Source organism: Rhynchophorus ferrugineus, unplaced genomic scaffold (assembly GCF_030347505.1).
Source record: "Rhynchophorus ferrugineus isolate W39M unplaced genomic scaffold, kcgeb_rfMv2 rfM1, whole genome shotgun sequence".
NCBI classification, from domain to species: Eukaryota; Metazoa; Arthropoda; class Insecta; order Coleoptera; family Curculionidae; genus Rhynchophorus; species Rhynchophorus ferrugineus.
The window spans coordinates 45,576,128-45,603,839 of NW_027472580.1; the positions used below are offsets into that span (position 1 = coordinate 45,576,128).

At 32.0% G+C, this 27,712-nt stretch overlaps 1 protein-coding gene across 2 annotated transcripts; it reads left to right on the plus strand.

The window, feature by feature from the left end:
* On the plus strand, nucleotides 1-27,026 carry LOC143206866 (trehalase-like). Of its 2 annotated transcripts, XM_076419688.1 has the most exons (9): nucleotides 1-122; nucleotides 5,649-5,853; nucleotides 8,095-8,230; nucleotides 11,486-11,637; nucleotides 20,027-20,282; nucleotides 24,275-24,561; nucleotides 26,201-26,385; nucleotides 26,511-26,665; nucleotides 26,717-27,026. In XM_076419688.1, the coding sequence occupies exons 2-9, from the start codon at nucleotides 5,651-5,653 to the stop codon at nucleotides 26,876-26,878; spliced, it is 1,536 nt and encodes a 511-aa protein (XP_076275803.1). In that variant the 5' UTR covers nucleotides 1-122; nucleotides 5,649-5,650; the 3' UTR covers nucleotides 26,879-27,026. The 2 variants fall into 2 exon arrangements, with proteins under 2 accessions (XP_076275803.1, XP_076275802.1); XM_076419687.1 differs by lacking the exon at nucleotides 1-122 and having other exon boundaries at nucleotides 5,455-5,853.
* Nucleotides 27,027-27,712: the final 686 nt, after the last annotated feature.

The following is a 27,712-nucleotide window of genomic DNA, read 5'->3' on the forward strand; positions in this document are numbered from 1 at the left end:
CTTTTCCCTTGGATTAATATTGCAGCTCCAATAAAAGAATAGCTACTGAATGCAAATCTATTAAGAGAGGATTAACCGATATTCAATACACGAGGAATTTTGGTGTAAAATTTATTGCCCAAGTAAGAACAAATTTGTTAGAGTGTCATCAATTTAATAACTACATCGATGTGCCCATTTCATTAAATAAAAAAGAAGTGTAATTATCCAAATAAATATATTTATTTGGTTCTACCTCATGGCTTCAGGAACATACATCCTCGGCTAGTATGTTTTAAAGATTATTTCAAGCGCTCAAAATAACTTAATTTTTTTCATCATTGGCCTTTAGGAAATTGTGAAGAGGGTGGGCATGAAGGCTCTTTAAATAATTTACATTATATACCAACGGGGGATGACTTAATGGCACGAAACAAATATAGAAAAGGGGAAAGACTTTTTTTTTTTTTTTTTTTATTATTACTCTTCGTGAGTCCACAATCTGCCCTATTGGCAATAAGTATTTCTTCTGTTTATATTATATATACATGGCATGTAGAAAATCACTTCATTAAGCAATCTTCTGTATAAAATATTATCTTAATTAATTAGTCTTATTCTAATGCTTATTCTAAACTCTACATATGTCCAGTAATCAGATCAGATGGTGTTAAACGTTTTAGTCTACGCACTTCACTATCACGTCACATATTTAGCTGATTAGCGAGTACATTGGGATGCACTGACACTCTTTCGAAGTACTTCACACAAACACGTTGGATTACACTCGTTATAGGTTCTAGAGGAATATCGCGTTGTATCACTTTATTTGAAATATAGTACGGAGCATCAACAATGGCACGCAACACCTTATTTTGGAACCGTTGAATGATGGATATATTGGATTTGCTAGCGGTACCCCATAGTTGAATTCCATATGTCCAAATGGGCTTGAGTATAGACTCATACAGCAATACCTTGTTATCTAATGATAACTTGGATTTGCGCCCAATGAGCCAATACATGTGATATAATTTTAGTCCTAGTTGTTTCCGTTTAGAGAGTATGTGCTTCTTCCAGGTTAGGCGTCGATCTAAATGCATACCAAGATATTTAACATGGTCTGCTTGGGGGAGTTGGCGATGATTGATATTTACTGGTGGACATGTTCTTCTACGCAGGGTAAACGTTATATGCGTGGATTTTGATTCATTGGCTTTAATGCGCCATGTCTTCAACCATAATTGTATTTGCTCCAGGTGGGTTTGTAGGTTTATTGATGCTGTGACTGGATCTTCATGGGATGCTAATATTGCTGTATCGTCTGCATATGTTGCCACAGTAGTTATTTTTGTGGTGGGCAGATCAGCCGTATACAGAAGATACAGTACTGGACCCAGTACACTACCTTGCGGAACTCCTGAATATATGGGATTTAATTCGGTATGTTCATCGCCTTGATTTACAATAAAATGTCTGTCAGTGAGATACGATTTTAGTAGCTGATAGTCCGGATGAGGGAGAAGTTTCTTTAGTTTAACCTGCAAGCCCGTATGCCATACTTTGTCAAAAGCCTGAGATATGTCTAGGAAAGCAGCCGAACAATATCTTTTGGCATTTAGGTCAGCGTTTATTTGGTTTACAAGTCTATGCACTTGTTCTATAGTCCCATGCTTATTGCGAAAGCCAAACTGATGTTCTGGAATAATTTTTCTTTTTTCTATTATATAGTTTAGTTTTTTTATGTATAACTTCTCGAAAACTTTCGAGATTATTGGTAATAAACTTATAGGTCGGTAGGAGGTCACATCTTCTGGTATTTTTCCTGGTTTAAGTATCATTAATATTTTAGCTACTTTCCAGATACTAGGGAAGTAATTAATTCGTAGCATAGCATTAAATATATATGTTAATAGTTTTATAGCCTTTTCTGATAGTTCTTTTAAAATTTTGCCAGTAATTAAGTCATAACCAGGAGCTTTATTAATATTAATCTCTCTCATTATTGTATGTTTAACTTTTTTGACCGTTAATTTCTCGTGCGGTAAATCCATTTGAAATGGCGAATCTAGAAAGCTAGTAATTTTATTTTCGTCATCTTTATGTAGCTGAGACTGGAAAGGTTTAAAAACATTTTTTAAGTGTTTTGAGAAAATGTCGGCCTTCTCTTTATTGCTTCTCGCCCAATTATTTTCGCTTGTTTTAATAGGTGGGTTATGCTGCTGGGATCTCCTAAGCTTTTTTGTTGCTTTCCACAACGAATAGTCTGTAGCCTCAGTTGATGTTAAGTTTTCTAGGTATTCTTGAATGCCTTGGTTCTGTTCGATTTGGATTAGATCTCTCAGCTCTTTTATGGCCCTATTAAATTTTCTTTTATTCTCTTCAGTCCTTTGCTGTTGCCAATTTCGTCGTAACTTTCTTTTTTCTGCTATCTTTTTCTGTATTGTACATGATATATGTGTATTTTTTCTTGGAAATGTTTCAATGTTGGGAGTCGCGGAATATGCTGCCTCCTGTATATTTTTTGTAAGATTTATTGCTGCTATTTCTATATCCATTTCAGTTTGTAACGGTAAGTTTAGAGAGATATTTTGGTCTAAGTTTTCTCTAAATGAGGGCCAGTTAGTTCTATTATTGCACAGAGAAGGGGGTTTATCTTTGATGGTAATTTTTGAAGAAATTGTTACTATTATTGGTGAATGATCAGAAGACAGGTCGAAACATGATTCTGCTTGACACTTTTTTGGATCAATATTTTTTGTAATACAGAAATCTATTGTATCTGGTTTTTTATTTCTGTCTGAAGGCCAATATGTTGGTTCACCAGTAGAGATATGTTGTAAGTTATCTATCCTTATGGCTTTGAGCAGTTCTCTACCTTTTGAGGTTATTATTCTTGAACCCCACATTAAATGTTTTGCATTATAATCTCCTCCTGCTATAAATCTATTACCTAGCGTACGGAAGAATTCTTGAAATTGTTCTGCCTTGTTGTTATGTTTGGGTGGGCAATAAATCGCAGAAATTGTTAATGGTCCATGGGCTTCCTCTATGGTTATACTGGTGGCTTGCAGGTAGTCTTTGCGGAATTTTTCTTTTTCGAAATGCTTTATATCATCTCGAATTATTATGGCTGTACCTCCATGTGCTTTATTATCAGGGTGATTTGTATGATAAAGCTTATATTTAGGAACTTTCAAATAATTTTTGTCCGTAAAGTGTGTTTCGGAAACCATCATAACGTCAATATTTTGTTCAATTACGAACATTTTTAGTTCCCTGGCATGTTGTTGGAGCCCATTGGCATTCCAGACGGCGATTTTGTAGCTATTGGTTTCAGGCATTAGGCAAGTTTGCTTACGACGGTTGTGAGTAGACCAAGCATCGTACTCATTTGATCCATTAGTTTGGCCATCATATTTTCTAATCTTGAGATGTTGCTAGTTTCAGTAGGTTGAGATATTGTCTCTCGTTTTTGTGCTGAACAATTTTCAACTATTTGGGCATAAGTTATGTCTGGTTGACTTGTTCTGTTGGGTAGTGGTAGATTGGTAGTAGTGGATTGTTTTTGTTGATGCCTTTTTTCCCTTAAGGCAGGATAGAGTTTCTGCTGTAGTTGCTTGTGAACTGCGCAACCCTTGTAGTTCGCTGGATGATTTCCGTTACAGTTAACACATTTCACTTTTTCATCGCGAACTTTACGAGTACAATCTCCTGTCTTATGTTCTCCTGCACATTTTACGCATCTATATGATTTGCGACAGTAAGTCTTTGTGTGCCCGTGCGCTTGACACCTTGTGCATTGTGGTATAATTCTCTTTATATGTGGTGGTTCGCATTTAATAATATTATTTTCCAATTTGGTGATTTCATACACCGCCTTATTGTTTCCATTAGGTTTTATGTCTATATAAAACATAGGCAGAGGTTTTTTTGTCGTGTGATGTCGTATATTGTGAATATTTACGACCTCGTGGCCTTTTTCAGCTAGTGCTACCTTGATGGTGTTAAAGTCCGTCCCGTGATGTAATCCTTTTAATACGAATTTAAATGTTCTCTCGGATTTTGGCCTGAATGTATGGTATTGGGTGTTTCTTTCATCTAATTCTTTTATAAGAACTTTAAAGTGATCCGCTTCGAACAATTGGATTTTAATTGTTTCATAGCTCACTGTTTTAATTGTGTAGTTCGTAGTAATGGTTTTTAATAAATCATGGATGTTTTTTATTATTCCTACCTTATAGACTGTTATTGGTGGTGGTTTGGGAACAACTTTTTCAGGGCTTGGTTGTATGTTCTCTTCAATTTCTTCCGACAGGTTGCTAAAACTGTTTTTTGTCTCTATCGGTTTCTGCAACCAATAGTCACTGATTCTTGTTTGTTTCCTCGCGATTTCTTCTTCTGGACTTCTCAATCGTTTTTTGTTAACGACTGTAGTCCATTCTGATGGTGGAGTTTGCGTTATTGCTGTTTGTTCTAATCTTATATCAAAGTGTGCAGGTGATTTGGTTGAATCGCTATTGTTTGCCATTTTTTAATTTTTAATATTTTATTTAATTTACTTCCAGAGGATAAAAAAAATAAAATAAATACATTGTTTATTTCACGCACTTCATTTTTCACTTACGTTATTTTAGCACTAGTTTTTTACTATAAATACTATAAATGAATTTCAAAAGGACTGTTGTAAAATAAGATGAAATTATTTTAAACACTAATAAAAATGAGATGCAGACCTTTTGTCTGGTCACGTAAACACGTATTCACTACACTTTAGGTCCACTGAGAGACGGATAGCCGCATCTGTTATGCGTTTTTAACACTCAATTAAATAACCGTAATAAAATACTGGGTTTTTTTAAAGAAAGGTATCTTTTTATAGCTTGGACCGTATTGAAAATACGTCTTCACCCTACGAAGGTTGGAACTGAACTAGGGGAAAGACTGAAGAAGTAATTTTGATTAATTCCAAAGCTCTTTGTTTATGATTTAATATATATACAATATTTATATTTTATAGATATATTTATTTTTTCAAATTATATTTATTTCATTCTTCAAATTAATAAATTCATTACATAAATTAAATTGTTTTTTATTTAAATTTTATTGGTCAATTAAACGTGACGTCAGGGCTGTCACGTGCCGCACCTGCGTGGCAAACTTTATTAAAGAACCAATCAAATGTTTTGACAGCGAAATGTTTTTTACAGGTGCCTATAATATAGATTTAAATTGGCTAATCAAAATATTTGAATAGCCGATATAGCCCCATCTGGATGTTGGACAAAGCAAAAGTTTTCGCCAGAGATCCCTATTGAATTGACTATTACTCTATGATTATTATTTATAAATTTAATTAATATGTTTACATTTAAAGAGCTTGTTTTATATTGTAGTTTGCTTTATTACCGACATTCTGCCAAAAATGTACGTTGAATGAATGACATATAACACTTATATATATTACAATGACATATTAAAAATTTTCAGTATGTTTCACATTCAGAACTACAAACAATATTTTTTACTACTTTGTTTCTTCTATATTTGTCCGTTTGTTGTACAAGCCACAAGAAGGTCCTGTTCTAGTCCAATATATTGCGAAGGGGAGCTTCTCCACTTAGTACAAACAGCCAAGATATTTAATGATTCAAAAACCTTCGTAGACATGGCAATGAAGTACCCTATGAACAAAACTCTTCAAAACTTCGATGTATTTATGAGGAAATCCGACCACAAACCCACCACGAAGCAAATTGAAGAATTCGTATACCAAAATTTTCAAATGGTTGGTGAAATGGAAGACTTCTTCCCCAGAGATTGGAAACCAGAACCAAAGTTTGTCAAGGAAGTTAACGATCCTCAAATAAGGCAAAAACCACTTGTTATTTATATTAATACTGCTTTAAAAGTAATATAATCGATATCATTCAAGACTAAGATAGATTTAAGTACCCAATATATTTTATTGGTTTCAAATAAGGTCCTTCCTTTTTTAAATTTAAGACGATATTACTTCATGGTATGATATACTAGATTATTCAATAAGGCATAAAGAGCCCGACCGCTATTGCTCTTTGTTTAAAATGTGTTAGTCTCCTATTTATCAACTATTTGGGTTTATTTCAACTGGACCTACCGCTTAACATGGGTTTCGAATTCGAAAGATTGTAGTATCTATGGGGTAATAAGTTAAAGGTTGAACCAACTCCTAATTTAACGTACTTATTTTTACAATGATTGTTGACTTATATCAGGAGGGATACGTTATTTTAACAAATATTTTTTCTCCTATACACTAGATCAATTTGTCGAAAGTATCCAGTTGATAAATTATTATGATTAAATTATCTTATTATGAAAGGTAACATGTCGTTGAATTTTTAGTTCCATTGTAAAAGAATAGGTGGTATCCACTATTATAGAACTTATAGAAAAATCTAATATATTCCTATATGTCAATTTTTTTTGTAAAATTAAAAATAAAAAAAATAATAGAAAGATGAATAATGAAGACGAACGTACAATTTATGTTTACAATAACTTAAATCTAACGACCCATCGTCTCTATTTTAGTCTTATACTTATGTAATAACACTGCTAGTTTTCTATTAAAAGTACCTCACTAAATTACAGTACACAAGATCAAATAGTTTGATTATTTTGTGTCTATGTCCGGTTCTGGTGTTATCCAGAAGTTGTATTACTTCGATTTTAACATGGGAATGCAGTCCCTCCTCATGTATCCTTGCGATTTTTTTTTGATTTCCCGAGTGACTGTGGGTATTTGAAAGTCTTAGTATAAATAATCAGCCCTGTAGTATCTGGGTGCACATACAGCGCTTCTCAGTACTTTGTTCTGGAAACCTTATATGAAATGATATTGCTTTTCACGACACATCCTCATAACTGAATTCAGTATGTCCACTTTAATTTTTATTTTCTAGGTTTGTTTGTTATCGTTATCTTTCACAGTGTCAATAACAAATGCAAACCACACGTGTAGAGTAGATAAAGCATTGGTCCCAGTACACATCCTTGTGCTACACCTATTTTAGCTTCTTCTATTGTAACATACGCTTCCTCTTGGCTGACTCTAAACATAGTGGCTGTAATGTATTATGTCTATGTCTATAGGTCTGTAGACTTTTAATTATTTTAGTGATTTTCTAGATTCTGGTATCATGATAATTTCTGTACTTGAACTGAACAATTTGGTGAGTTATATAATTCCTTTTCAGTAGCAGCTTTTTTTGCAGTAGTTATTAAGTCCTGTTATTAAGTCATAGCCTTTAAGTGATAGACTTTGATAACTTGGTTACTTCTATTTTTTCTAGATGTTTAGCCAATACTTCCGCTTTTTGTTGATTGCAGCGTGCCCCATTTTGACGTAAGTCTCTTATAGGTGAAGAGAGAAGTCTAATATTGCCCAGACTAACATTGTCTGAGACCAGAACACTGAACCGATCGCCAATTGTGACAACCTTTAGTGGACAGTATTTGAAGTTCTTTCGCACCAACAGCACTGTATTGGTTGAGAATAAAATGAAAATACGGTCTGATACTTCTTATGTCTATATTTTTCTGTCTATACAAGGAGCATCTTCCTTGTCGAATTTTGCACTCTTATCTAGGACAATCACAAATATTAAACAATCACAAACACAAATTTAAGACCATGCCCCAGCAGGATTCGAACCCGCGACTATCGTAACAGTAGGTGGACAGCCTTTACCACTGCGCCAACCAAGCCGGCGATGTTTACACTTATTGTATTTTAAATAATTCTTCCAAGCTTTATCAAAAGCCACAATTTAATACTCTTAAAAGTATATTAAATTTAATTATACTGACGGATAATATGGTTCTGATATATAGTTAAATGGACTTATTTACGGCAATCCTTATTATAGCAGCATTGTTTTTCTATAATAAATAATATTTACATATCATCTGTATATCCCAGACGATAATAACGATATAAAATAATTCGAATAAAAAATTCAATAAAATATACCAATATTACTTTCTGTCTTATAAAACAGCATTTGACAAAATACTGCAATGGTACTATTGAATCTGTATAATCTGACGGTTTGTATACTTTTTCAGGAACTTTTTAAAAAAGCTAATAGCGATATGGCCTCAACTGTCCAGAAAAATATCCCAACACGTGTTCGATCAACCAGACACTTTCTCCCTCATACCAGTGAAGAACGCTTTCATTATTCCAGGAGGCCGATTCAAGGTAACTTGATAAATCTTATTTATATTTTACCGTACCCGCTAGTTTGCGTCTTGTAATGTTTCTTGGGAATCGTACATAATGGATGCCAGCAATATGCGGTTTTGTAATACAAATTAATATTGTATATTAATGTATATCAAACAACGCATTTGTATTACTTCAAATATAATAATATATATCGACTATATATCGAAAAAAAATTAAAAACTAGTTTATTTGATTTTAAAAAATGTTTGATAGGTGATGTATTGCATGAGTTAATGCATCGCTTTTGAAACTTTGTTTTGCTAGAGTAATGTCAAACTTTATATTTAATTGTTTGTTATTTTGTGGAAATAACCTATAATAAATTTTGGCATGTATGTCGATCAATGATATGTTTTGGTGAAAATGCATATGCGTATATTTCTATAATCTATACTATAATCCTCAAAGAAGTTCTGTCTTCATATTATTTAAAACAATATAACATTGTCGCATAGCAATCTAAAAAATTAGAGTTAGAAATTTATAAAACTTTATTAATAATTCATGCCCTATGCACGTATTTTCGTCTTTTGGTTATTTTCTCTATTTAATAATAAATAGTTATATTACCTCAACAAACTTTTGAAACATAAAATTAATCTAAAAATTACTTCCTAATCACAACTCTTCTAAATAATAATAACGACAACGCGTGTCTGTAAAGTTCTACCCAATCCGCACGCACGTCAATGTCATTTTACTCTCGTCTGTACTCCGTAGACAAACGTCGCACAATGTAACAGGTATAGTCTATCCAAAGTTATTTTGTACATAGGTCACCTAAATTTGTGAAGTCAAAATTTCGCTATGTTACCGTGTCAACCCTGAGTTTTAGTTCAGTTTGGCTTTAACATAAAACAAAATTCTAATCTAAATAAAATAATTAAAAAAAAATACCGTTATCATATATAATTTATTTTAAGTATATTTAATGCATATATTATCGAAAGAAACTACAATTAAGTATACAGTTATAACAGTTTGTAAGTTAGGGTTGTATTTGATTAAATTTACATTGAACTCTCTTCCATACCATTTATCAAATAGAGTAGAACGTATCAAGTAGGCGCGCTTTTTTATGTAGTTGTATCCACTGGAGGCCTAGTTCACCTAATTAACAATTGTATAACCAAGTAATTATTTTACATTCATTAGAGAGCATATATACCTTTTAAGATTAGTTCTTGTATCCTTCGGTACAGTATTTCCATGTAAAAACATTTTGATATCACTGTATTGCTCCTTCGTTTGTTCTGTTAATACCTGTATAAATCTTCCTTGATAAAACTAGATTTAATTACTGCATTATCTTTAATGCATTTGCCATATCTGCAAAACAGTTACCATTCTTTCTCTCCTGATACATTTTAACCAAACGCTCATATATAATTCTGAATAATTACACACATACATGTGCACATAAACGTTTTACACGATACGATCACATTTCCTGCAGTTATCATGTATTAATTATATACTCACCATTAGTAGTTTATACTCCCATCGCTCTGTCTTGGTATTTTCAACATTGAATCATAATCCCATATTCAGAAACGTTCACTCAAGTGAATAACTAAGCTGTTAATTTCCAATCTATCTAACATTTGTTCAAAATTCCATCATTTATCAATTTGTTCTTCAATGTGTCTGATTGAGTTCATCCAAACCGAAGGTGTTATTAACCATTCCTTTTTCCAGTACAATATATCTACAATGAATTATTAATAAATGTTATAACTAACAGAACCTAATTAATTGTTATTCCAACGTTTACATTTTTCCAATTCATCAACTTTTGCTGTCATAACATTATTTTTATTATCATCTTGCCATGAGTGGACCATTATATATTGGTCCCATTCTGAAATATCCATGTATCATCTAAATACATAAATTGAAATAATAAGTCTTCCTTAATAATTATTATATGTTTTTAAAAATTTTATTCTTTTAAAAGCAATATCCGGAAGTTCCGTTAGACCTCTTAGATATTTTTCAAACTAACAGTTTGCTTTGAAATATGTATATCAAATTATGTTCATATTGAAAAACTGCTCACTGTTTTTATGCATTTCATATATTTAATCTCTGATAGAGCTAACATCAAGCTGATCTTGGTTCGTCACCCGCTTCTAATGAAGACGGTTTTTTTTCGGTGAAGTCAAGATTATTATGTATTGATTGCGTTCAAACCAATATTGAGTGCAGCTACCACACGCTAAAAACCTCCACAATCTCGTTCCTGTTCAAAGTAACTGATTAGAGACGCAATCTGTTCTGTATGGCTTCGGAAGTTTCGATCAGACTAATAATAAGCAGCGATTTGAAATTTATCAAAACAAGCACAGCATTAAAATAACGTTTTCTTATCACTGTTGTTTTGAAGAATTCTGCATACGTTTAACAACCGAACCACTTTGTCACGCTAATTCGGTTACACGTTCGAACTTCTCAGACAGCTTTATATCTCTTTTTAATTAGAATAAAATGAGAAGGAAAATATTATCTGATTCTAAAACGAATTTTCAAATTGGAGTAGGCAATATTTTAAACATCTTGTGACATTTACAAAAAGCTTTAAATAGACTATACACACTTTATATCCCTATTTGTGTGCAAATATACATGAACAACAGAATTACATGTAATCAGTAATATTCCTAGCAAAAAAATATATTTTACCCACACATGATTAAGTACCAGACATAATAGTTATTGGTAATATATCAACATTTCCTTATTTCGAAGAATATTATACAAATTAAATTCACCAAAAAATAATAACAGATGCAAAAAAATAATAATGGCCCCTTTTTATTTCCGAAACTTAATATTACCCATACAGTCAGACCATTATTCGGATCCACGTTACGAACAACCGTTAAATCGAAAATGGGAACAACCCCGACTCCTCTTCCATTATATTATATTTATTCAAACTTTATTTCGTTTGCGCCATAAATACGAAAAAGTAAATTTATAATTGCGAACCACCCGCTCCCGATTCTCGGTCTGATTTTATTCGAAAATATGGTAAAAGAAAGTTGGCCGCTTGTAAATTGAAATAAAACACGTTTTAATTTTATTATGGGAGGGGTAAAGGGGGTTGCGCGTTCGTGGTACGGGGGCAACGGTGGCGGGACGGTCTTCCGAAACGTAACAAAGTTACTAAAACAATATAATTAAAGAACAACAGGGCCTGCTCAGATTTTAATTACGTTTTCGCAGGAATTCTACTATTGGGACTCGTACTGGATTTTGAAGGGTTTGCTTCTGAGCGACATGAAGGAAACCGCCAAAGGTATTATCGACAATTTCATTTATATGGTCAGCACTTACGGGTTTGTACCAAATGGCGGCAGAATATATTACTTAAATAGGTAAGATATTATTCAAATAAGTTCCCAAAGTAACTTAATAATTTAGATTTTACTAGACTTCTTTAACAAGCCGTATGTATTGTTAGACACATTTGAAAACACAATGCAGCAACAAATCACTTTAATAAGAATAAGAATAATCTTTAATAAGAATAATCACTTAAGTAATATAGAAACCTATTGACGATCTTGAGCTACAAACAGAGATTTTTTTATTAATCTTTTAGAACTTCAACAATCTGGCCGTGGGCAATAAGTAATATTATGTGATTTCCATTATATAATATAACTGTCCTGACATGTAGAAGATCGCTTCAGTAAATGATCTGCTGTACAACTTATAATCTAAAAATTATTCTAGATAAAATTCTAACTTATTCTAAAGTATATCCTAACTTATTCTAAAGACTATTCTAACTTATTCTACAGATTATTGAATGTGGTCTATGTGTCTGTTAATCAGTTCGTATGGTAGTTTGCGTTTAAGCCCACACACTACACTATCATCGTGCACATTTAACTATTTGGCGCTTGCGTTCGAATGCACTAATACTCTTTCTTCTTCTAATACTAATAGTACTTCGCACTAGCACTTCGAATCACACTGGTTATGGGTTCTAAGGGGATATCGGGCTGAATCACTTTGTTGGAGACATAATATGGGGCATCGACGATGACTCGCAACACATTATTCTGGAATTTCTGGAGGGTAGCTATGTTAGATTTGCTAGTAGTATCCCACAGTTAAATATCATAGGTCCTTAGAATAATTTAGATTTACGCCCTATCAGCCAATACATTTGGTTTAGTTTAAGCCTAAGCTGTTTGCATTTTGTCACTATATGTTTCTTCCACATCAAACGTCGATCAGTTCATAATTATTCAATTTTACTGAGGGGCAAGTTCTTCTACAAAGGATGAAAGTCACATGGGTAGATTTTGTCTCATTTGCTTTGATACGCCACGTTTTGAACCACAATACGATTTTGTTAAGATAAAGTTGGAGGTTTCTTGTTAACCGAAATATAATTGAACAAATTCGGTCAACTGCAAAAGAACGTACCCCGCTATCAAGGGAGAAAACTAGAATATGAGGTAATTTATTGAAATTAGAGAATTGATAAAAATTGAACTGAGAAATGCTAGAAGAGTATGGTACAGAACCAGAAATACTGTAGACAAAACCATATTTAATAGAATAATAATCGAGTTGCTTCTAAAAATATGTAAGTGAATTAACCCCGGAAGCAAACAAAGATTACTCGTTATGGAAAGCAACTCGGATATTTAAAGACCCATTAGTAGACTCCCGCTTATTGAAAATGATAAAAATGGATGGGTTCGACGCAACGATAAAATATTATGCGAATAATTCAGCTTAATTATTCGCATAGTGTTTAGCTAATATATTCCAACCTAATGATATAGAATCTATAATAGACAGTTTTGTTTATCAGCCCGATGTAGTTCTGAGTCTGATTTCTCGAATGGAAGTTGTCACAGAAATTGACAACAACAATATTCCTAAAAAGGCTATATGAATTGATAACATTTTACCTGGATTATTAAGGTTATTAAGAGCTGCCACGAAAAGCAATAATTATATTGACATATATATTAAATGTCTGTTTGAGACTGAAGCATGTTGCGAAATATTCTCGAAATATTGTATCCAACCTTACAGCAACAATGTAAACAAAGAGAGACTTGAATAACATTTAAAGAAAGATTTAGACAATACGAAAGCCACTGATTATAAAATTATCATAGCTAGTATGACAAATAATCCACTTTTTGCACAACCATTTCGTTTTATTCCTGGGAACATAGATGATGCAAATAAAGAGCAAGAGAAACAGCTTCATCAGGACAGAGGAGATAGAGAAACACTACCAAAAATGATGAAATATCAGGGTGATTACTCTTAGTTACTTCATAAAGATCAACAAAATGCATAACAGATCAGGGACAGGGAGAAATCATATATGCAAGAAATTTCAAAAAAGTATATACAAAAAATAAACTAGGAATTTTATTTTTTATATATAAAGTATTTCCTATTTTTGAGATACATAATCGATGTTATATTGTGAAAAGATTATACATAATAAAAAACTGATATCAAATACAACTTGACCACCCAAAACTACATTTACTTAAATAAAATTTTATAAAATATTTTTTGGTCAATGTCCCATAGATCTATGCGCTATGTCTGTTAAGCACGTTGGGTGTGATGTTCGAACTACAGCAGTGTATCTTTCGCAATGTTTGCGCTATTATTTTTGCAATACTATGTCGTTCAATCTTTATTGACAGTCCCAATACGTCACAGAAAACTCTTTTTGCAAAGCTGCGATGTTGAAACGGTTCGAAACGGCATTCTTAGTCAAGTTCTGTGATAACCAAGTTCGTCCCATTTGGTTTTATCAACTTTGTTGACATTCAATTTTGATGGTTAACAACTTTGTTGGTTTTTGTCCAATAAGTCTTGCAATTATCTTCTAATTTTTAGTTCTCCAAGTCGTTTCCTGACATTGATATCAAAAACACCACTGTAAAATAGCTGAAACTAAAAGCGACAATTGGGATATAACAAAACAGTATCGCCTTGAAAATCGTTTCCTAAAAGTGATGAACTTCGACAAAATACAGTGAAGCAATCGGTAGACAGATTTTTACAAATCAAACAAAATGTAGTGATTGAGCAATTTCTAATGATCGATGATTGATGTCAAATTGGTGGTAATGTCAAACCCATTGAATTTAACAGATAGCCTAGAATGTTTAACATACATACATAGAGATATGTTTCAATACATAGAAACATACAAGAATAAAGTTAAATAGCAAAAAAATTCCCTCCAATTTAATGGCAACATGATTACTATACATTGTTTAAATGTTTAATAATATTTTACCCTGTTAAATATGACCAGTTTTGAAGAAAATTATTTCAATTCAAAAACAAATTTACTCAGCCCGTTATATTTAACAGACGTTGCCATTTCGGATTAATAGTTTTCCAACAGATATAAACTTTCATTGTTTCTATTATTGATATATTCCTTGTCCAACGTAAAACTCAAATTACCTGTTAAAATCATACCATAGAGAAAATTACTGTCTATTGATACAATAGTGATTTATATAAGGATCATATAGAGGAGAAAACAAAATAATATGTACTCCATGAAATATATGCCACATCTTGTTACATAATTGTTTCCGTGTAAATAATGCGACGCATATATATATATATATATATATATATATATATATATATATATATATATATATATATATATATATTGCTCACTTTACATTCGAAGTTTGATAGGTTATATTACAATGTATTATACGTTTTATCTTGAGATGGTTAAAATAAGCGATCGTTGAAATGTGTGATAACTCAGACTTCGATACGGAGTTAATCAGTGATGTTCCGATAACGGGGGCCTCTGTGACGAAATCAGCTTAATTTTTTAATGCTTAACTAGCGAAAGTATCAACGATAATAACAACATACACAATACATTGTAAAATATAATCGGCGGTGAGGAATAGTGGGCGAAACCCAAAGTTAAGTGGCAGAAACCGATGAACATTAAAAATAATTGTGATCAGACAGCAAAAAAACTACCAGTGCCAAAAGTGACACCATAACTCAACAAAACAACAGTTTTAGCAACAACAACAAACAATACAAGAAGGTCCACAAAGCTAACATTCATGGATGGACTGCGATTGCGGAATCCTTTATAACGCTAAGCTGCGAAAAAAGTGGAGTTACAATCATATAACCTGTACACTTGATGATAGGAATGATGTTTCAATGTTTCATTGTTTGTCTGATATCGTTTCCTACAAATAACCAGGATTACGAGCGGAAAACCTCAAAATATGCTTACGATGTAAAACATGGGAAATGTTCCCTTAAGATTTGGGCGGCAATATTGTGGTATTCTGTTGATACTCTTACTAGCCAGATTACTGTGAATAAATATTTCGTTATCCTCAATGATGAAGTCTTACTATGACTAGCATATTGCTACCAAACACTACCATATTCCAGATTAATAATGCGCCCTTACACACAGCAAGAAAGATTCAGTCTTGATTTGATGAGCATCAGAATATCATTAAACATATTCTGGCTAGCACAATTGTCAGACGTCAACATAATTTAATCGTAATTAGAAGTTTTAGAGCAGAAAGTGATGAATATATTTGCATCACCAACATTGATTGAAGCAATTGGCATATGTTTTGGCATAAGAAAGGGACAACATTCCGTTGTAAACTATTCAGATACTCTACGAATCTACTCCATCAAGAATTTCAGCTGTTTTAAAAGTTGGCTCTTGATTATCTCAAAAATAAATAATGTGTATATGTTCATGTTATTTTTTCCACTCCCTGTATCTCTACACCTCTGAACCTATACCAACATAATTTAAATATGCCTCTCAATAAATCAAATATATGCATTTAAATCAACATGCTCAATAAATTATCGAAAAATATATAAGCGTAACTAAACTGTACCGAAAGCCTTTATAAATTATCTGGAACGTCAATGGTTTGCAAAAATATTCGTGTATTTTTAAAAAGCATAAAGTTGTTTAATTTGTGATATTCAAATACATATATTTCTGTATTTTGAGTTCCAACATCAATACTTACTCTAAATACAACACTCTATATTTTACTTGTAATGTATGAAAGGTTACTGTGGTTTAACATTATATTATATTATATTTTGACAAAAACAAAATACACCCATGTGATAAACGCTAAAACATTAAGCATGAAAAAAATATACATCTTTATATATAAAGCATACTAATTAAAACCCCACAAAGATGTTTGCTTCTCAGCCCATTAAAGTAAATATAATCCTGTATAAAAGAAAACGTTTAAATTTCTATTTAATCTTCGTGTACAAAAGATTTGAAGGATTTTCTTCATGGTGAATAGAAACGTTTTTACAAAACATAAACATCTAATTTTATATAGTGTAATAAAAATATTTACCAAAATGGTTTGAGTAAAAAAAATAATTAAGGCTCGTTATAGTAGGTTATAAAAATGTTATAAATTAATTTTAAGATATTTCGTAAATTAACAGTGGTTATAGGAGAGGGCCAAATGTTTAAGATATTGACATGGCATAACATAAATTAACATAACATGGGACTAATTTACAAAATGAGAAAATTGTTACAACGGAACTATTATAAATTGCTGAAGTATTTTCTTTTCGAGTAAAAACATACAGATTTCACATTAAAAGCATTGCACATTTTTAACATTGAAACTTATTTTAGCTGGAGTTCCACCGGGTAGTGCTTTAAGACCACTTCTGTAATTGATATACACTGCTAATATCTCAACAATAAAAGAAACATTGGCTGAAACATTTGCTAGCTACACAGCCATTATGGCTAGACATATATCTGTCTAGATCTATAGAAAAACTACAAGGGGTAATAAACAAGATCCACAAATAGACTAAACATTAGAAAATAGAAATTAGAAAAGACAAATTGATAGATCGATATCTGTCCATGTCAATTTTTAAACGCATTGCAGCGTAAGAACCAAACTTGATTACATCACTTCAGGTGTGCCCAACTTTTCAAGCAGAATTAGAGAAACAACCCAGCATATATCTCGATGGTAGGTAACATCACGTTAAAAAAACTGGGCAGATCAAACTAAAAAATAAACAACTGTACTTGTTAGTAGTAAAATACTCCCAACTTAGTCTAATGTTAAAAACCGAGAAATGACAATTAAAGTTATTATTAATCAATAATAAGGAAGCCTATTTGGACTCGTATACCGTAGACCAAAAGATCTAATGTATTTCTCGCACTTGACGTACTTATGAGTTGATGCAAGTGCAACTGAAAAATGCTAATAAATAAATATACTATTTAAGATTGCACTAAACGCATCTATTGTAAGATTTTATTAATTAATTACATCTTATATTAGATATGCTTAGTACAATCTCAATTTACAAATTAATTTACTATTACTGTTTTGTTGTACTTCCATAAATACACAAGCAAGGCGAGTACGGAAATACATCAATATGTCGTTCATTATCAGTATTAAAATAATATTAAACTAATTAAAGTAACGATTAGAATTAAGAATAACACTTTACATTATATCATACAACCAGTGTTGTCTAGTATCTATTGCTTCCAAGTTGCTATGATTGAGTAAAGTTATTTAATATTTTAATTTGGTTTCTTAGCAATAAGCATTTATAATTAACCGTAGAATTATATTTCGGCAGCATTGGATTACAAGTTGATTTGATTTTTTAGTGTAACGTCACATTTGCACCCCATAGGATCAAATTGGTTTTGTGATTAACTGATAAACTAATCTCTTTGATTTTAGGGTAAGTTGAAAGTATCTTCCGACTAACCAGTACAGCTGCTTGATTTTGAATCTGATCTGTTTTGCTCTTTCTCTAACATAATATTTCCAATTTAATATCCCATCAAGATCGATACTGAGGTATTTAGTTGATTCTACTTGAGGAACCGTGCATCTATCTAAGTGATTTAATTTTTTTTTGTCATTTTTCCGCAATGCAAAATTAACATGGATAGATATGCTGTTTTTTCGGTCTCTAGGCCATTTATAGATATTGTTAACTGCCACTTGTAATTTCTCTCCATCTTTATGCCGCCTACTTTATTTCATTTTTCTGGCTCCGTTCGAATTATAATAAAGAACAAAGTTCCGATCAAGCAAATTATGCGACTTCAGTTAAAACAAAGAATAATGAATAGAAAATAATATCCGATAAATAAAGTAGAGAATTGGTTATAGGATAATTAAAAATCAATTTATACATTTTAATATTTCCTTTTTCACAAGTATATAAAAAAAAAGTCCATTTGTTGTCTATTGGCCATACATAGAGTTAATGTTTTTTTAATTAACATCGTGTAATAAATCTTAAGAAGAAACATCTAAAGGTTGGTTTCTAAGTCAAGGGCTTTAAAAAAACATAACATGGTTTTAGAAAATGTTCGATTGACCCAAAAAGATTTTAAATAACTTGAAACAGAATTTTTTTAAATAACTGAATGAAACACAAATACGTTGAAATGACACTTATTACTCAAATGATACATCTTATCCAACATATTTTGTACATTATTACATCAGTAATAATTATTACATCATAAGACGTGGGGCTGCCGTCTTGATCCTGAACCAAAAAAAAATGGCCAACGAGTGATCTGAAATCGACAATTCGAATTTAATATTTAGAAATTAGTCAAGAAATCATCGACGCCGCAACAATTCCATGGCTTCGACCGACGATTCGGGTGGCATTCTCAAATCCAGAAAGCAATCCAGAAAGGTTCGGGGATAGAAAACCTGCTATCTTCTCTGATCTGCCTTTCTAGTAGACTTCCCATCTCTATCAAATACTTATTTTACAAGATGTTAATTCGGTCCGTACTCGTCTACCGATGTAATGTCTACTTCAAATTTGTTACAACCAACCAGGTGAAACGGCTCCAAGTTTTCCAAAATAAGCTCCTCGGGAGAATCTTAAACGCTCCATGGTTTTTCAGAAATTATCAAATTCATAGAAAACCTGACACTTCAAAAATCAAGCACTTTATATCTCAATCATTCCACAAACAACAACTCAGCTCAAATTCTTCTGAAAACGCTCTTGTTCGCGAGCTGGTCGACATGCTGGGAGCCTAGCACCGCGTCACCGCTAACCTCCCCCTTTTCCAGGCTGAAACAACCTCATCCGTCGTTGCACTCATAACCTTTGCCCCCAGTATCCAGTCGTGTGTTAACTCAAGTTCGCTAATCTATAGTTAGTTTCACCATCTGTTATTTCGCCGAGTCCAATAACGGCTGCCTAATTTGCGGGTGCCATATCCCTAATTTATTTCAGTAGCAGTAGCGACCCACAGGAGTCAACTGTGGGGCGGTTTCGATTTAATGTATTAGTAAACCCAGAAGTAGTCCCACATAACCCGGTCCAACTTGTCACTCCATGGCAAGTCCTCGCGACCAGGTATGCGTCATGCATTCCACCGCATGGTTTTAGACTAGAACAAAAAAGAAAAAAAACGAGCTGCAGAAAAAAATCATCAATACACCACAGAACATTTCACACAACTCCAAAACACAGTCCTAAAATCTGTGAATTAAAACATAAATTGTTTAAATATTAAGGTCATTTACCAGTTTGAGTACTTCTGACACCTCAAAAAAAATATTTTCACAAAAGAGGAATCTGACACAGAAGGGTATTATGCGATGTATTGAGATTGAAAGAGTAATTATATCAAAATTACAAATTTTTATAATTACAATTTATTTTTAGGTCACAACCGCCGGTATTAACACTTATGATGAAAGATTACGTTCAATACACCAATGATTTCGTCTTCTTGGCAAAACGTATTGACGTGCTGGAAAAAGAGCTGCAGTTTTGGTTGAAAAAACGTGTTACCAAAGTAGTGAAGGACGGAGAGTCCTATCACTTGGCCCATTTCGACTCGGAAAGTGATACGCCAAGACCTGAATCGTACTTAGAAGATTTAGAAACATGTTCAGTATATAACACGACCGAACAACAAGTAAGTGGATAAACATTAACTGTTATATTTAATATCTAGATAAAAAAGAAATTAGATAAAAAGAGCAGCAACAAAAGAGTTGCAGCACTTCGGTTTTTACAAGGGAGTGGAGTATTTCCCCATGTCTTGTCGCGAACCTCTTAATTTTCTCCATAACGCAGGTATCGATGTGAATAACTGTTCTTATAATATCGGTTGTATCCACAATACTTCTCGGCACTATATTCTAAAATATTTATATATACTCTTAATATTACTTCTCGCAGATCATCCCCCAAGCTGAATTCCATAGGTGCCTATGGGTTCTTGTACCTGCTTGTATTGTAACAAATTATTATTTACGGGTAGTTTCGATTCTCTTCCAAATAACCAATAATTTTTTTTTTTAATTTTAGTTCGAGTTCTTTAACTGACTTCCAAAAAGGAGAAGGTTCTATGTTCGGCTATATATATATATATATATATATATATATATATATATATTAAAATGTATATACACCGAATGAAATGTATGTTCACCGATTTCTCCATCAGTTATGGACAGATTTTCAAAATTATTTTTTTATTCCAAAGAGTGCACTTCGCAGGCGGTTGCAAATTTGCAAAGGGGGGGAAATCAAGGGAAAACTTCAAATTGTAAAGTCACATACCATGTTTTCACATAGTTTTTATATAAAATAATCATATTACAAGCCCAAACAATACAAAAATAATAATATAATTTTGTGACATATACACAAAATTAAATTACAAACAAAACAAATCTAATTTGTTGCTCCTTACTGACTTCAAGGTGATCAGTTTGTAGTAGTTAAAATAATTTTGTTAATAGTTAAATAGGTTTGTTTAGGTAGTAAGCTAAATTGTGTGTATATAGCAAAATAAGAATACGTACAGTAGATGGGTTAAATAAGTTTTTTGTTTATTTTTATTTAGTTATTACAACAATTGTTATTTACATATTTAATTTTAAAACGTTTATTTTCGTATTAAAAATCTAAATTTGATTATTACTTGATATAACACTCCACGATATACTCCACGATAACACGAACTAAAAGAGCATGGTATATATATATATATATATATATATATATATATATATATATATATATTAAAGTCTCCTTTTACCAACTATGGGTTTATCTGGACTGGGCCTAAAGTTTTTAACGTGGGCTCCAAACCACGGTCTTCAGCATTAAGCCTGCCAACTGGCGAGTGACCAACTTTAGAATTCATCCTAGAAGACATCCGGTCTTACCCAGCCTGGTTACTGGCGTGACTGGGATCATTTTCCTTGTCAGATTTTACACTTGCCTAGAATATTCACAAATTTTAAACAATCACAAACATAAATTTACATCCATGCCCCGGCAGTATTCGAACCCGCGGCTATCGCAACAGGAGGAGGACCGTGCCATCGACTTTACCACTGCGCCACCAAGCCGGCAATTTAAATTATTTGTTTTACTAGCCGTACTAAGTACCTGATGTTGTTGGCAATTTAATTTCTGTAAACAAGGAACGACAAGGAGATAAGGCTATAAACTTAATTTAATATTTATCATAATATAATTTTGTTTTTGCTTGTGATTACCGTAATAAATAAACTTTTCAACGCCAGTTGCTATACGCCACAAGAAATTCTTCGTTTTCGTCTGGAAAGCAATGAAGTCGAAAAATTCAAACGGTTCGAAATAATATTTTCAACAAATATGTATAGTAGCCCTTTGACTTTCTATTGAATCTTTTCTATCGCGTCTAAACGTCTGGAAACATTTAATAAGTTGAAATTCATTGTTTTCAAACTTTTGTGAACCTTCAGACCATTATTTTTATATCAATGACAAGTCATTAAAGCAACATTGAAATCACTGAAATCAAAACATCATTATAGGTTTCTAAATGTGATGGGTTCCAGCAGCATATCAAATAACAAGAGTAATGAACCGACAGGTGTCATTTTGCGCATTCCACGATTAGCCTCTCTATACACCAAATATATCAATAATGCTAAATTGAAAACTTTGGTATAACTTCTTTGATATAATTTTCTTATCATATCAATGATTGAGCTAAATTTTCAATTGACATAAAATAGCCAGTTTATAATAGCCGCACTTCCTGAACCCAGTGTATGAAATTTTTCCGCATAAAATTTCGATAAAATTCGATAGAGTTGCTTAGGATCTTGATATTTTAAAGACTTAAAATATAAGAAATCATAAGTTATTTACAGGGTAACCATTAACATCGACTTCAAGACCAAATTGCTTTGGAAAGTTTATTTTTATCAACAATTTTCCCAGTGTGTAATAACTATTTCTTATAATAACTAATATATACATGTTATATAGAAATAACTTCACTAAATGATTTCCTGAATAAAATATTTTATTCTAAATCTTACTCTAAAGTCTATAAACGTCTATCAATCAGATAGGATGATATTGAACATTTACACACTTCACTACTATGTCGCACTTTTAGCTGATTAACAAGCAAATTAGGATGTACTAATACTTTTTCGAAGTACTTAACACAAACACTCCTTATTAGGTTCTAGTGGACTATCGCGCTGTATTGCTCATTAGATATATAGTACAAAGCATCAACAATGACACGCAAAATTTTATTTTGGAACCGTGAAATAATAACTTCCATATGACCAAATAGGTTTAAGTATTGATTCGTACACCAATAGCTTGCTTGATGATATATTTCCTGTCCAAGTTATTTTCGTTTTGCAATTGTATGCTTCTTCTAAGTTAGGCGTTGATTTAGATGCATGCCAAGATACTTGGCATTCTCTGCCTGAGGAAGTTGATTCACATTCACTGAGATGTGCACAGTTTGCACATGTGTACATGTACATGTGCAGAGTTTGTTTCGTTTCTTTGATCCCCCATGTTTTAACCACAGTTATATTTTATTTACGTACATTTGAAGATTCTTTGATACTGGATCTTTGAGTGAAATTAAGACTACCATGCCCTTTGCATATATTGTCAGAGAAGTGGCTTTTGTAGTCGATAGATCAGCTAAACATAAGAGATATAATATTGGACCCAGTACACTGCCTTGTGGAACTCCTGAATATTTTGGATGTAATTCGTCGTGTCTTGTTTTATGAATCTGAGATAAGATTGTAGTACCTGAAAGTGAGGCTAAGAGAGATGTCTCATTAATATAACGTGCAATCTTGTACGCCACACTTTACCAAAGGTCTGAAATATGTACAGAAATGTTTTTGGCAAGTATAGAGCACTGCGGATATTCGAATACCAAGGGAACTTCTTAAATTAGGTGTATTAATCGATACAATTCGCTACAACAATGCATGTATTAAAGAATGGACAGAATTTAGGACATGCAATAATGAAAAAGACAACATTTCACATTTATTACAGCTTAATATTTTTTAACCGCCACGACTAGTAAATATTTTGAGGCTTATCTTAAAATGTAATTTTCATGATGATGAAAACGGCTTATGTCTAGTTTTTATGATCTATCAGCTTCAGTAAAGATAATCTTATTTTTAATTGAGTATTCAGCATTCAATTACATTAAAGTGTTATTGTCTATCAAAAGTTGGGTAAATCAAAAACAGGATTATTGCACACTCTGATTTACGTTTATAAATCCTTCCAATAAAACAGTTAATGCACGTAATAGATGGCATCGAATATACTACCAAATAATTTTAAAAACACAAAATGTGTAAAAAACATGTAATTTGTGATTAATCGTTTTAAATTAAAATAGATATATATGTTTTACTAACTTTAGTAATGAATATTGATTTCTATTGAGCTTAATGTTAGATGGAGATCTAAAAATATATAAGAATATAAATAAAATAATAGTTATATATTTCTATAGCATATAATTGTAATCAATCTAAAAGTCCTTTATTTCAAATAAAATAGCAGGTTATAGCTTATATAACATATTAATTAATTAACGCTCCCTATCACTGATATTTCCAGCATGAATGTTACACTGACTTGAAAAGTGGCGCTGAAAGCGGATGGGACTTCACCTCAAGATGGATTTTCGACTACGAAGGTGAACCTGACACCGACCTGACGAAAATATCCACACGTCGAAATATTCCTGTCGATCTCAATGCTTTCCTATATAAATCGTTCAGACAAATGCAATATTTTTATCTGATACTACGGAGACATGACGAAGCAAAATACTGGCAGGACAAAGCTGAAGAATGGAAAATTAACATAGAGAAAGTTCTCTATAATACAGAGGATGGAATATGGTAAGTTGGAAACTATTATTTGTGTTGCTAGCTTTATTAATTCAAGATACAGATGAATACTAAAATAAAATAAAAGTTCAAAATTAAATTAAATAAAATTTAACATATAGCTAGTAAAGAAATATAGGTATTAGGAACAGATATTTATTTTTATCAAGAATTAATGAGTATTAAAGTTAACTCATACCGTTTCTTAATACAAAAGATAGTTTAAAATAAGATTATTAATGAATATACAGAGGATATTTACATAATATGAACACCATGCAATATAATATATAGTCTATTCAAGTTTTTTTGTACATGCGTCATCAAGATGTTTAATGTATTGCCTGCCACAGCTTCAAAATTAAATACCAAAATGCATTAAATCGTTAAAATTAAGTACCAATTTTAAAGGTTTACTAAAAATAATTTAAAATTTTTTATAATGTTTAAGAATTTTTTTTTAATACTAAAAAATATTTATATATAGATATTTTTCGTAACCAGATAATATAAAACTACCACGGCAAAAGCGACAGCATTGTTCAACACTAAAGTAATACTCTTTCGGCAAAACAGCACTGTGGAAGCTCCACAAGTTAAACAAACCTTTTATAACAGAAGTCAACGCTAAGTTGCGAAAAAAATCTGGAGACTTGGTTATTGGAATATGATGTGGTCTGATGAATCATCGTTTATATTATTTTCTATAAACGGCCGGATGTATGGAAAACATCAAAAACAATATCGTGGTGTTCAGCTGGTCCCCTTATTCACATAACTAATAGGATTACTACGAATCAATATCTCAACATCCTCATTGAAGTTCTTCTATTACAAGCATATTGCGGCCAATAAGACCATTTTCTTACAGCTAGAATAATCACGCATTACTTTACCGTATTTCGGAGAAAGCCTTAAGCACTAAGCATTGTCATAAAAAATCCAAGAGGTTAACGTGACTAAAATCCATCGACTTTTTCAAATAATATGTTCGAGCTTTCCATTTACAAACTAGTGCTTAACGTGGGCCGAACCACGAACATCGGCATTAAGCCTACCAACTGACCAATAATCATTATAGAAAACATCCGGTATTATCAGCCTAATTTATGGCATGACTAGGAGGGTTAGTCCTTATCGGATTTTACACTATTGTCCTTAAAGATATTTACAATCATAAACAAAAAGTGCATCCATTCAAACCATCGTTTTTAACTTTTCCTAAACCAAATCTCTTATATTTTGTTATACCAATGAACTCTAAAGACCTATGAATGACTTTCACCATAAATATGGTTGTTTTCATTGTATTAAGTGTGATAATTTCATAAATATTATTAGTCTCTATTTATCATGCTTATCCTTCGATAAATAGTTACAGCGTTATGTTTTTGTTCCATTTGGAAAACGGTCAACTCTTTTTATAACCTGGCTAGAAATTTGCGTTTGAAAGAGGGCAGATTTAAGTTTCTAGCACACTTTTTTAAAGAATTTTGACTGAAGATAAAGATTAATGAAGATTTTTTAAAATAAGATTATTTTAATTTTAAAAAATATTAGTTAAAATCTAAAAATTAAAAAAATCACAAAACCCAAAAAAAAATTGTGTCACTTTAAAAATTGAAACTAAAATGTTCAAAATTAATTAAAGGTATGACTACGATTTAAAGCTCAACAAACCCAGGAGGCATTTTGCAGCCAGTAATTTTGCACCCTTGTGGGCCAACGCTATTGACGAGGACTTAAAGAAAGAACGTGGTCAAAATGCTGCACGTTACTTGAAAAAATACGGTATATTAGAGTTTCACGGTATACCTTCAACGTTATTTACTTCAGGTAAGATTTTCATTTATGACATTTACTAACTATAAATAAATTTGTCAGATTTAAAGGTATTAGGTGTGATACCAATAAAGGTTTAACCTTATTCCTTTAAAATTAAATACCAAATAATTCAACAGGTCTCCAGTGGGACTTTCCAAACGCCTGGTCCCCTTATCAAAATATAGTGATATTCGGACTGGAACGATCTGGTGATCAAGAAGCTCAAAGTATAGCCAAAGCATTGGCGCATAAATGGGTCCAATCTAATATGAGAGCCTTCGATGAAAATAAAGTACGTATATTGTAAAACGGCTGTAAAAAACTAGTGCATTTTCTTTGACAGGTTATGTTTGAAAAATACAATTCATTAATAAGTGGTCAATTTGGTGGTGGTGGAGAGTATCACATCCAATCAGGCTTTGGATGGACAAACGGTAGTATTATGGAACTTATCGATTACTACTTTCGAGTGAAAAGTAGAAAGCACCGACCAATATATGATTAAAAAACTTTATTTAACAATAACGATAAAACAATTATTTATAATTAATGTATACACACCATTAAAAACTAAATATATATGATGACTTGATATGAGAAAATTTCATGTACTTTAAAAAAAATCAGTTCCAGAGAGTATAGGAAAAAGGTAATTTTACTTAAACCGCTTATCGTAAAACGAAACCACATGCTTACAAAGCTATAAAATATCTGTAGACTTTTTTTTAATAGCAACCATTGTTATTTCAGTCTAACACTGCTACAACAGGTGACAAGAGATGAATTCCAGATCTATTATATATTACAAATTATCTAATAATTAATATTCCTTAGAAATTTTACCTATAAAATATTTATGCAATTATACATCCAATCTAATTTAATACATTCAATTCAGTATATTTCATTATTATTATACAATCCAGAACATGCCCTGTAATAATAAACAATGATATTTAAATATATTATGTTTTCTTTTTTTGACGATTTAGTGCAGTAAATAACTGATTAATTGACGAGTTAATATTTTTTTTTAAAAAGTTTTGCCATTAGGAACTGAATTAGTAACATTAACACTTTTATTCTTGTGAAATAGACATTTCATTTCTTGTCATATTTTACTTAGTTGGTCTTACCCAGCTTGGTAACTATGGTAACCGGTCTATTTATTCATGTTCGGATTTTACGCTTTTGTGCCAACAGAGGCATTAGCGGCCTTCATTTGCAGTGAAATCGGCACTATCGCAGCTGTAATCTTCTTAACTTCAACTTACACTTTTCTGTTTTTATAATTTCTCAATTTTTTATTGTCAGTTTGCACTATTACGAAATATCAGCT

Coding starts and splice junctions, on each gene's coding strand:
- LOC143206866 (XM_076419687.1), top strand. CDS start 5,474: ATGTTTCACATTCAGAACTACAAACAATATTTTTTACTACTTTGTTTC. Junction 24,562..26,200: donor AATACAGAGGATGGAATATG/GTAAGTTGGAAA, acceptor AATTAATTAAAG/GTATGACTACGATTTAAAGC. Junction 26,666..26,716: donor GAGCCTTCGATGAAAATAAA/GTACGTATATTG, acceptor TTTCTTTGACAG/GTTATGTTTGAAAAATACAA.